We start from the raw sequence: 12,690 nt of genomic DNA on the forward strand, positions 1-12,690 counted from the left end.
TGAAACATAAAGGTGCAGTACACAGAATACAGAGCATTAGCAGCAAATGCACAGTGAAGTAATGAAGTCACACTTCCTCTGTGTGTAGTAATCTGATCAGGGGCCTCATTTATAAACGTGGCGTACGCTCAAAAGATGGCGTACGCCAATTTCTAAGCAATGTTTGCGATTTATAAAAAACAAACTTGACCCATGCGTACGCGGTGCTCACAAAAACGGAAGAGATGAGAAACTGCGACACCGTTGGCAGAAGGAAGAATAGAGAGAAATATGTGGAAATAATACCATAAATAAAATGTTACCTCTCATTTATCATATATGAAGAATTCATTTTCACAAAATGATTAAAGCCAATCTTAAAATGATTGTGATGCCTGTTTGCGACTCCTCAGTGCACACAAAAACATAACTTGGATAAATAAATAAATACGGAAATGTTATTGAAAACCACCTCGAATATGTTGTGTTAATGTTATGAAATGTTTTCTCATAAATGATGCGGTAAACAGAGGACAGAATTACGTCTAAACTGACGCCGTTTTGCATTTCTATAGATTGTAGATACGAGCATGGTTTTATATACTATCACGTTTAATCATGTTTTATGCCGTTTGCTAAGACTTGATAAGTCGCTCGTAAAACACAGGAGGTATGGAAACTAAGAACACCATATGTGGTAAATTGTGCAGCTGATATAACACAACACATTCGTTTTATTTCCTTTAACTGGTGGATAGAGAGTTGCTGCGGGGGGGTTGAGACGCACAGGCTGCAGTGGAGACGCTGCGCACAGCTGATTGACAGCTGGAACATGAACCACAAAATAAAACATTTAAATTCAGATCCAGTCGTCATGACTCCACTCCGGAGGGATTCCCCGATACTTTCTTACAGTTTCTCATCATGGGGGGTCTCCTGTCCCCGGTACAAACAGCCTGAGGAAGGTTATGTGTTTTTTGTCATTAACTTTTTTCGGACCACTTATTTATTTATTTTGGTGACGATCCGACCTCCATGCTGCTACTCTGGTTCAAACTGCATCCACCAAACAATATGATTTATCTCGACCTCCCCTAAAGAACCAAAATCTGACACGGTGTGAGATGTCTTTTTTAGCTGTTCTGTCGTCATTTCCTGCGATCTTCTTCCTGCAGTCAGTCAGAATGAATATTAATACGGGGCGTTTCTTTGACTATTTATAGGCAAATATGGGCGTTACGTGAAGCCCGCAAAAGCTGCGCCGCATTTCGAGTTGATTGTGATTTATAAAGGGAAACCGACGTAGGACGTGCGTTCGCAGTGTTTTATAAATCGGAATATTTGTGTGCGTATTTATTTGCTTTGTCCTACGTCCACCTTCCCACGTGAATCCTACGCAAAGCTTTATAAATGAGGCCCCTCGTCTTATATACACTGCTTTTCTGTGGATTAGGTCAGGTCGGTCCTGGAGCCTCACCTGTGTAGTTGTTAAGAAGTCCAGACAGTCCAGGCTGTATATGATGAGAGCCTGAACCAGCAGGATGAACTGGTTGAACTGCCAGGTCAGACAGAAGCAAAACGTCGTCACATACATCAACCACACCATCACTTTCTGTGGAGGGAAACACACACACACACTGGGGTTAGATTCTTGGTACTCAATGGCTTGTATACTCATTCCTGTTGTGCTGCTTGCTGTTTTATGGTATTTTTCCTCTGCATGGTACGTCTCTGCTGACAGGACATACTTTTAGTGACAGATCTTTTTTTCCATTTTGTTTTCCACTGCGGATCGTACCCTCTCAGTGTAGGCCGGATTATCAGCATAGGTATGTCTGCCATTCATTCATTATGCTGCTTAGTGTCCTTGCTGTGTCTGGTGCTGTTTTTTTGTGAGCTGACATTTTTTTAATTAAATCTAGGTTGAGTAGATGAAAAAAATGACAGTTGCAATTGTCGGTTGCTTGGTTAAAAAACGGCAGGTTTGTGCAGGATGTTCCGTGTCAAGCTAGTGACAATTTTATCTGACCAATCATTGGTCTACACTGTAGACTCTAGAGTGACTAGGGGTGGCTCAGTTTGCTTAGAACCTCGACAAGGGCTGTGTCAAAAGAAGTAGGAGTTACTTGACCATCTTTTGCGAATGAAAAACCAAAATAGAGCAAGTTGCATCGAGGAGAATCGTGCAATACCCTGCAGTGTAAATGCACCATTAGGGAGTTAGAATATTGAGCAGATGGCTTGTGTGTTTCAATTCCAGGCCAATGTAAAGTGTACACCAAGTTACAAAGAGGATACAGACATTTTTAAAACATGACTGTACTTGTTTCCTACAATATCAGAAGTATTGTCGGGCCTTAAAATGTATTTAGGCGTCCCGTCAGCCCAACTACAAAGACATTTGTTTAAGGCGCAGATAACTTACTATCAACGCATTGATAATGCTTCCTCGTGAACAATACATACAAGTTTAAAAAAGTGGCAGGACAAATGCTTGTCACCAGTAGCTGTTAGCAGCCAGTGAATGGAGGCTCTATAGAGTTGGGTTATGGTGAATTCAAGCATGTCATGATGTTTAATCTAAATATAATCTTGTAAAATGTATGGTGGGAAACTTGAATAGTTTTTTGAAGGACATAAAGTCAATATAAAATAAATAAAATAGAGGGAATTTTGACCTGTTTAACTTCAAAACAGTAAGAGTAAAACCGGCTTGTTTGTTGAAATACACAGGATTTAGCATTTAGCTTTTTATTGTGGCATCAAATCAGTATTGACAATCCATGAAATAACACTTATATAGGTATTGACTTATGACATCCTTTGTGATCAGTAGCTTTGATTTAGCGTGGGTTTGTGCGTACCTGCTGTAAGTCTGTGAGCTGAGGCCTGAGGTAACAGGTGATAGCGGTGACCTGCAGCGCGAGGAAGGGCATCGACCAGTTCTCTCTGAGCGAGATGGTGAACTCCACACGAGTGGTATCTACCCTGAAGGGAGAAAGAGAGGGAGGAAGTGATTCATGTTCAAAATGATGACAAATGTCCAAACCCCAACTAAGACCTATAGCATCTGACACATACTGCAGTGTCTCAAACGTGTGTGTTGCCAATCAACCAGACATAAAGAGTGGTGCAGGAATGAGTCCAATAACACAGATGCCTGAAATAAGATGTGTGGTTAGAACAAGCTTAAGAGATTTTCCCTTGTTGTTCTTTGATATAAAATAGGTCAGTAACTAGCCCACACGTTAAGGTCTTCTATGTGTCATTAAAACAGCGGTTGCTAGGGAGTTGGAAACATCATCGCGCCAAACATTGGCCGCCTTTAGCTTAGCGGTGGTGATGTGAAGTTGTACGACCGTGATGTAGTTAGTTTATAGCTTTAGGTTAGCTATTTACTTCTGGCAATTGCATTGGCGTGTATTGTTGAGATTATCCTGATGAACAAAACATGTAGGTATCATATGGTTTGCCATAGATCTTACTTTCTATATTCCTAAATCCAATGGAAAAATCCCTTTGCATTTGCTCTGACTCCTCCTACATAGGATGTCAGTTTTTTGGGGTCCAGTTTTTTATTGATTTGGACCCCAAAGGAACTTGATCACAGTGTTACGGAGCAGTTGTATCACAACCAATAGCATTTCTATAAGTCCTGGACACAATGGTTTGGAAAGCCCCAGAGTTGTCAATGACTCTCACAGTGTGTCCCTGCTTCTCCAGGTGCGAGGAGTCCTTGTCTGTGGGAAAGAATGTAATTCTTCATAATGGAGGATCACTTAACGCCTCTACATTCCCACGGCGATGTTGAGTTGGGGGGAGATTGAGGTCGAGGGGGTTAGTTATCTGCTAGTTCCTATCTTTTTGCATTATAATTAGCCATGTGCTTCTGTTTGCCGCAGGGAAAATGTATATTTGGGATAACAGGCTTCCGGACAAAAGGGCTCTCATACTATTGGACTATTGGGTTTGCAGAATAATGGGCGTTCAGAACAACAGCCTGGCACCTACTATGGAAACAGGATTTACATTTCATCCCATTCTACCCCACCGTGGCACTGTTTTGTCCCACTTTGATCCCCACTGTAGCTTTTTTTATTCCTCCCAGATTCCTCCTTCGCTCCGAGTACTAAACTCCAATATGAAAGCTTCCCCTAAGTGAATTCTGTGATTTATATTATTTTCCAATCAACCATGAAGGCAAATGAATCCACCATAAAAAACGTTCTTTAAAAAACATTCACACCTGACGTAAAAAGATCTATCAAAATCCCCCTCATTTGCAAAATGTCGCTGAGTGGCTCGTGAAATATTTTCCTTGTGTATATGAAATACTGATTCAATGTGACCTTTACTGCAATGCGCTCTTCATGAGGACCTTTAAAATGTTAATTTGACTGCTCTTAAAGACTTGAAGAGTGATACAGAAAGATAGAAATGTATTAATTGGCATTATATCGCCCATCTGTCACCCTGCGATCTAAATCCTAAATCCCAAATAGGTACATTCCTAGCCAGAGGTTTTGGAAAGCATTAGCATCTCATCAGTCCTGACCTGAAGCTTTTATTTTCCCTTTCTTCTGTTGTTCTGCCTCCTGTGATCTTGGCACAAAGGCAACATCCCCACATGGATAATTACAATCAGATGCAGAAAAGGGAGAATTGCACAGGTGCAATTTGGCGTGTTTGCCCAATATATCTGTGAATCAACCTTGAGACGGGGAAGATAGCGTGAGCAAGTGAAGGTATCAGCGGACACAATGCATTCTTTGTAAATCCGACACAGTTTGTGTATTCATGAGGCCTTACACACATGTTGAAATCATTTACTTCTGTTTTAAAGTCAATTAAACATCTGCAACGCAAATGTATTCTCAAAAGTTTGAAATTTGCATCCAGGTTTAAGGAGTAAGGGATTACATGTAACAGGATTACATAATCACGATACAAATACCTCCTTAGTAACATAAAAAAAAAGACGTAATTAGATTACTGTTACATTTAAAAGAAAATTGGGATTACTCGCAGGATTACAAACCTATAAGTAAAATCTCTGAGCAGAGGACACACTTTGATCCTAAATATCTTGGTTTCTTCTTTTCTAAGATGACATTGTTCTGTTGTTTTACAAAATAAACTTAAAGGTGGGGTATGTAATTTTGGAGAAACCAGCTTGAGTGCGCTAGGATTTGAAAATACACAGCCGGAATAAATCTGCCACTTCCTTACAGAGCCCCTCCACCAACACACACGAACGCGCACATGACCAATGAGGGCACGAGATAAGTTTGTGCACAGATGGAAGGCTGACAGGCAGGTAGGCCATCCAGTTATTTTAGCCGGGCCGGCTAAAATGATTGGTCGTGCTTTTTACAGTATTACGGCTTCCACAGATGATTTTTTTTTATGGATTTTTTGTCAAAGCACTTCAGATATTCATTGCTATCGGGATGTTAAGAGCATTCCATGGAATATAACAAAAAGTGTATCTCGAGCCGGTTTCTCAAACTTACCTACCCCACCTTTAAGTAAGGAACTTCTTATTGATATTCATTTTGTCTTTTATTTAATTGCATTGCATTTGTTACTAAAATGTAACAGAAAGTAATCAGATTACATTACTTAATGATTTTGGAACCAAGATTAGGTTACTGATGAATGTTTACAGGCAACTAGTAATTGTCATGGAATACATTTTTAAAGTTACCCTCCCATCCCTGCTTCCATTGTTTACACCCTCTGGTAAAAATATGTTTTTTTTTCATTTCTTATTTAACTGTTTTGCACTCCTTGTTATATTGCAATCACAAAAGGATTTACATGGACAGTGACGATTTGTGGTTTTAAATGCATGTTTGTCGAGCTTGAGTGAGCATCAAATCTAAGAATATACTCCCATTTTGTGCCGACATGGGAAATTGGCGTAACATTATCAGAGTTTGAGTCTGAAAGGGGCATTGTCGCATGAACACACAGTTATTTCTCACCTGTTGAGGATGTACCAGACCCCGGTGAGAGTGCCGGCCAGCCAGGAGCCTGACAGGAGCCATGCAGTTAGGTACAGAGCGATCACATACACTGCCTGGAGTGAGAACACTGTGTAGATGTAGAAATACACTGGCTCCAGATAGGACTGAAACACACACACACACACACACACAGAGAGCAGCAGTTCATTAGAGCCGCTGTGAAAGGACACACAGAGCTGCCTGCAGTGACAGCGACAGACTCTCAGGAACACTGTGGCATTTTCAAAGTTTGCTCTGATATTTCACTTCCTGGCAGTCTTGTCACAGTGAGCTCTCTGAGGGAGCTAAGTAACTGCTGCTCAGTTAATTGATCTGCCGATACAGAAACCTTTTCCTCCGACGTGACAAGTACAAGTGTGCCAAGACATGTCAGCTAGAAAAGACCAACATTTAAAATGCCACAGCGGATCAAAAGCCTGACGGACTGCAGTGAAAACCTCTTATTGTGATCAAGGGTCAAATTAATCACTTTAAGCTTATGAATATTTTATACAAAATATAACTTTAATCATCGCTTTTGCGGATTGACATATATTTGACATTTGTATATTTATGAATTTAACATCAAATAATAACACAAACAGTTTTGCTACTAAATTATATAACTACAACTATATTTTTTTAATTCATTTTCCACATTGAAAAACATAAAAAAACAACAAAGAAAAACATGCATAACAACAATGCGATAATAAAGAATTAAATACATCGACTGACATGACTTCACTTAAATTAAAATGAATACCGTTAATACAAATAATATGTATTTGTTTTCATGATGATGACAACAAATAAATAAAAAAAGATAATAAAAAAAAGATAATAAAGGTTGCTCTTCCTCGCTGTTGACATTTTAATTTAGACTGAAACCGAATTGCACTTTTAGCGAACGTCAGAATTGGTAATAAGCTGCTGAAACCCAGAGCTTGGCATTGGTTTCAGTGCCATCATTATTTTTTAACAGGCCAAAAAATAAACAGACTACTTGATTAATATAATATATATTTTGTCAACATACTCTTTTCATACTCGAGCTATTGAAAGAAAAGTAAATATTTTATTTTTCATATCATGCTTTGATATTCATGTAAACAGCTGATCACTAGAAGAAGCTTCCACTGTATGATTATTATTCATGGCAGTACTTATTCAATATTTCTGACAAAAGCAAACAGTGTATTGTGGTATAATTGTGATTGTATGAAATGACAAGAATAATCAGAGAGAGAGTCAATCATCCTGTAATAGTGGCGGGCATTACTCTAATCTATTGTGTTTTACAAGCCGTTGTAAATATCTGACAGCTGAGTGATGGGGTACCTGTATGGGCAACAGTCTGTAGAGAATACTGAGGAAGACCTCCTGGTAGATATTCATCCGCTGAAGGAGATTGATGGTCCTCTTGGATTCTGTCAAGTTGTCATGGATCAAATCTGAGAGGCCTAGGAACACACACAAACACACTCTTTTAAAATGCCACCATTTCTTCACAGCGACATTGACTGATAATGATAACTATTGGGTATGAATGTTTCACAAAGCTCACCCTCCAGAGCATGGTGCTTGTTAAAGAACAATAAAAGTGCTTGAAATGTCTTTCCACCCCTAAAAACACAGATTGTTCTGCCTCAATTTAAATCAGTCATCGCTGCGAGCACCATAGATGACTGAAATCGTCAAGTGCATTCAACCTTGAAAGCCTCAGGCATTACTTCCTTTGCTCAATTGTAAAAAAAATAGCATTGTTGTAGGTTTTTTTCTCCATAAAATCTTAAATGTCAGCATTTCCCATAGTCTTTTTATGACGCTACCTCAACTTAAAGGGGCCCTATTATGCTCATTTGCTGGTTCATATTAGTATTTTCTCCCTCTACTGTGACATGTCTCCATGCTTTAATGTTCAAAAAGCTCTTTATTTTCCTCATACTGCCTGTGCTGCAGCACCTCTTTTCACCCTCTGTCTGAAACCAGAGCCCATTCTGTTCTGATTGGCTGGCCGGCTCTGTTGTGATTGGTCAATGCCTAGAGATGTCCCGCCGCTTAGCCTATCACATACAAAATAAGCGTGGGTGTTATGTAGTGATGGATGGTCCAATGGAGGCATTTCAGGCAGGGGGGAGTGTGTGGGAGAGAAACTCCCTCTGGGGGGAAAGTTGAGATTTTAGCCTCAAATGACAGGTGTCATTCATAGTGACAAATGATGTAATCCCTTTAGCTTTACAGAGAGTTTTAGCCCTTTTGACCCTTTTTCTACTCCCATCGCTGTTCCTCTGACTGCTTCTCAGTAATTACTTTGGTGAGGTTTATTGGCAAGAAAAACTAATATAACACCCACATTGTATTAAAAATAAATGCATATTCTCCTATATTTCTCCCATTGCATGCAAAAAGGCTGGTGTTATATGACCGTGCACACACACACTGGTGTCAGTATTCCAGAAGGGGCAGTGGGTGCAGCATGGTCTCTGTGTATCTGTTTTGACTGGAACAAAGCGTGACAGCAAAGAGCTGAGTTTCTGCTGCAGGCCGGTGTGTGTCAGCCTCATCCTTTCTGCCTTTTTCATCCATGTAAGAGCTTTAAACTAAGGATCCATTGCTACCCACACACACACACAACCCACTCATCCTGTATCTTTCTATTCACGCCCTCCTCCATCCTTTTCTTTCCATTTATGCTTACTTTCTCCCATCTCACCTAATTTCATACATCAATCTTAACTTTTTCTCATTTCCACCATTATGCCACATGTTGTTCTCTGCCCCCCCGTACCATTAATACTGTGACACAGCCGCTCTGCAGACAGAAAAATAAAGGAGTGCAGAGTGAGAGTGAAAGGGAGGTCAGCCAGTTCTCCGTTGATTAGCCTTCAGCTCAATGATTTGCCTTGGTGCAAAATTAGGCCTGTTTCCAACTAGAAATGTTGCATGATAATGGGAAAAAATAATTAGACTAATTTCCCTCAGACTAGGCTGTGCGTCACAGAAACTGCAGTGGTTTGTTTTGATCTGGTTGGAAAATGGAGAGGGAAAAGATTTTTTTCTTGTAAGAGCCGGTAGAGAAAGCTGTATGGTGTCTCCATCCATGTAAAAATAGAATTACCAAAAGTATAATTGTTTCATTTTTCAGAAGGTTCGGTTTGCGTTCACACGGGCAAAACTCAAACGGACTATAAACTTTAAACACAAGTCATGTGCACGGAAATGCTGTTCAACCATTGGTCAGACATTAAGGGGGTAAAAACGCAAATCCCGGCAATTTCTACCGGAGCCTCCGCCATGGAGCATCGGCACTTTCGGCAGGTTATTCTCATGCTGCTGTTAATCTGGAGATCAACAGACACTAGCGGCCCGCGCATATGATTATATAATCAGACAACGTCCGTTAAAAAACATTATAACACATATAATGAGAGACGTTCTGCAGTAAGGAGGGGCGTTTCACCGACGACAGGTGTTCTTAATTTTATGTAGTTGACGGAGCATTTTTACTTTACACAACGACACTGTTCAACACTTAATTCTGCTTCACTCTTTAACTAAAGATTTTTGAAGACATCCGCGTTCTTTTGACACGTAAATACTACGCTTCCTATGTTTTGGTGCACAGCAATGAACCGCTCCAGAGTTCGCAAGCAAGCGTTCCGAGACCACCTATTTTGCGGACCAGAGTCCGGTTGTTTAGTTCACTTAACCTGTTCCACTCTGAGCCTGTTTTTCAGGTCTCAGGCTCGAAAATGACATTCCCAGAACAAATGACCATATCTTCCCTTCTAAAAGGGTTAAATTAATAATCTTTTCTCAAAGTAATGATAAACCTGTGAGTTGGATGTACTGTAGAAGTGTCAGAATCAATATAAATGTTTTTTATTTTAAAGAAAATTCAGATTTTACATAGTAAAAAACTGTAAATTATAGTGTCCGTCCAAAAATTATTTTTTACAGATAGTGAAAACTACCCTTGGATGATGGGTTAGTAGACTAAAAGCTTTAGGAATCCAAAGTACAACATATAATAAGTACCCTGTATCAAGATTGATGCAAAACAAGTGAAATTTGACCTTTTTAGAGAGATTTAGCCAAAAACTGGGCCATCTGGGGTCATTTGGGTGGATTTGACCTATCTCTGGCCCCCCTTGCTCGATCTGGTTGGTTGACATACCCTTGTGACCGTTAGAGCCAATAGAATCGAAGGAGGAGACTCACATACACATACATTATAAAGAAAAAATGTTGCCGCTTCGCGTGTGGAAAGCGAAACTAAACTGGAGGAATGTCTCCTTCTGGAGTTTGGAAACTAAAACGCAGTTGTATTGCTTATGGATTATCAGAAATAATTTCAAAGAAGGCACAGACACATAGGATGAACCTATGGATTAACTGCAGCATCGTTTTTTTATCGTTTTAATGCCATTGAAGACCACTTTTGACCAAGGTGAGCCATATTTACATGTTTAGCTTCTTGGCTCCACATGTGATGATGTACGCTTTCGTTGATAGCGTCGCGAATGTTTATCACTGAGTGTTGAGGTGGGCACCGTTAGATTCAGTGTCTCCAGGACACCAAAAAATAGTGTTTGGTTGTGCATCTAGGATAAGTAATAAGGGAGTTCTGAGTGAGTTTATGTGCCTTTGTCGGTCCCGTTTTTTCGATCGAGGCTAATTCAGAGGCTGAGTGCTAGCATTGTGGGTTTTTTTTGAAAAAAAAAATTAAAAAGATCAGTTAGCTGAGTTTCTTCCCGTTACATGGATATAACACATTCATAGTTTTATTCAATATTAAGATTCCTTAGACGTTGTTTCCTGCAAATGACGCGTTTATCCGCCCGGTACCGGGGGGAAGGCGTGAAACAGGTTAAAGTTTAAATCTTCCGGACAAAATTAGAAAAGTGCCGGTCAAAGGTCTTCTTTGTTATTTATTGAGCTTTAAAGGGCCCATGTCATGGCCATTTCCACTGATCATAATTACATTGTTGAGGTATACTAAAATAGATTTATACTGTGCAATTTTCCAAACTCACATTGGTTTCGCATACAGCATCTCTGTCAAGCATGTGTATTCAGCAGTATTCACTTTCTCCACTAAACGACTCGTTGGAGCTCTTGCCCCCCCCTCCCTGTGAGCCTAGTGTGCTCCGATTGGTCAGCTCGGCCACTCGTTCTGATTAGTCAACCACCAGAGAGGCTGCGCCCATGTCAGTGCTTTTCCCGGCTGCTCTCAGCGTAACATCAGTCTTATCATGGCGTCGGTACAGCGGTATATTTTATATACATATATATTTTTAACTGTTGTTATAGAAGAGTGTGACGGCCCCAGGGCCTTTGTCTTACGATGGGGTGGAGCTGAAGAAGCTAATCAGCACGATCACGGACACCTCCGGACACTACGGCCCCAGTCTCTCTCCAAAGCGGCTGCAGGAAGACTAACTCTGCGATCCTCTCAACCACCTATCTTTGCATTTACCACAATAAATGTGCCGTGGTTTTGTAAACTCGTGTATGTCTCCTTGTCTTTCCGTTGTGGCCTACGAGCTACTCTCATAACAAAGAGTAAGTTATTTTTACCCGTTATAAACTACTACTGTTTGATGAGAAATCAAATCATGGTTTGCTATATATGAATTCAGGGAAGAAAGGATAGGCCTACTAAGTATTTCCATTAAACTTTATTTTTAGAAATGTACAAAATGAACATAAATATACATATATACACGGTATATCATCCATTCCTCCTCCTCTTGCCTGCGCACAGCCGGTGCGGTGCGGTGCCTTTTAGCACGAGGCCTCAGTAGTAGTAGAATCCCTTCCCCGTCATGGATTGTCCGCCAGGATCTGGCTGGACGAAATCAAATGCAAATCACAAAATATTAGAGAAACTTAGTTGTTTTAGATTCGTTAGTAGTAGTTGTGTAATGAACAGCTTGCCTGCTAATATGCTAACCTAGCTTTGTTTACCTTGGTAGCTAACACGATATGAACGTTAGCTTGGAGGAAAGGCAACTATAATGCAGTGTAATAAAACTACTATGAACAAAAGCTAGTGGTTCATATTAGGCTAGCAATAACGTGTTTATAATTGCAATCGTATACGGGTATTCTGCTACCATACAATGTAACTTGCATGAATACATTGTTTTGCGCTAGCATACAGCTAGCCTCGTTAGCTACATGCAGTATATGTACGGTCACAATGTACGGTAAACCGGAGTATACTGTATGAGTATTCCGTGTGTGTGACTGCAGACATTCTCCTGCCATGACAAACATGTAAGGCCATCTGCTGACATTGTAGTTGATATATTTAAACGCTAGCAACGTAGCATCACAAAAATGTTTTTCTGACCAAAACTAGCTCAAGCTCCGTGTGTTAGATCGCTACGCCAGCTATAATGTAATTACGTTTCGCGACTGACCGGCAAATCACCCGCAGTATACTGTCAATAGGTATTTTGTGTGTGAATGCAGACATTCTCCTGCTATGAGATACATGTATGCAAGGCCATCTGCTGATATTAGAGTTGATATATGGAAACTCTAGCAACTTAGTTAGCACAGTTAGCACTGTGTCAATGGCTTAGCAGTCCAACACAGTTTACACATTTAAACAGTCTTGTTTGATAAATACACAAATAACAATGCAAACTTACAGGTTGTATACCCAGATCTTCCCCTGCTCCAAACGGTC

The 12,690-nt window shown here is 40.2% G+C and overlaps 1 protein-coding gene across 1 annotated transcript in view; it reads right to left on the minus strand.

Moving 5' to 3' along the window:
• LOC117472064 (probable C-mannosyltransferase DPY19L3) overlaps positions 1 to 12,690 on the minus strand; it is a 74,222-nt gene that overhangs the window by 45,744 nt on the left and 15,788 nt on the right. Inside the window, 4 exon segments of the mRNA XM_034117221.1 lie at positions 1,457 to 1,591; positions 2,844 to 2,967; positions 5,967 to 6,112; positions 7,329 to 7,450. Coding sequence (XP_033973112.1) covers positions 1,457 to 1,591; positions 2,844 to 2,967; positions 5,967 to 6,112; positions 7,329 to 7,450 — 527 coding nt within the window.

Source organism: Trematomus bernacchii, unplaced genomic scaffold (assembly GCF_902827165.1).
Source record: "Trematomus bernacchii unplaced genomic scaffold, fTreBer1.1, whole genome shotgun sequence".
Lineage (NCBI taxonomy): Eukaryota > Metazoa > Chordata > Actinopteri > Perciformes > Nototheniidae > Trematomus > Trematomus bernacchii.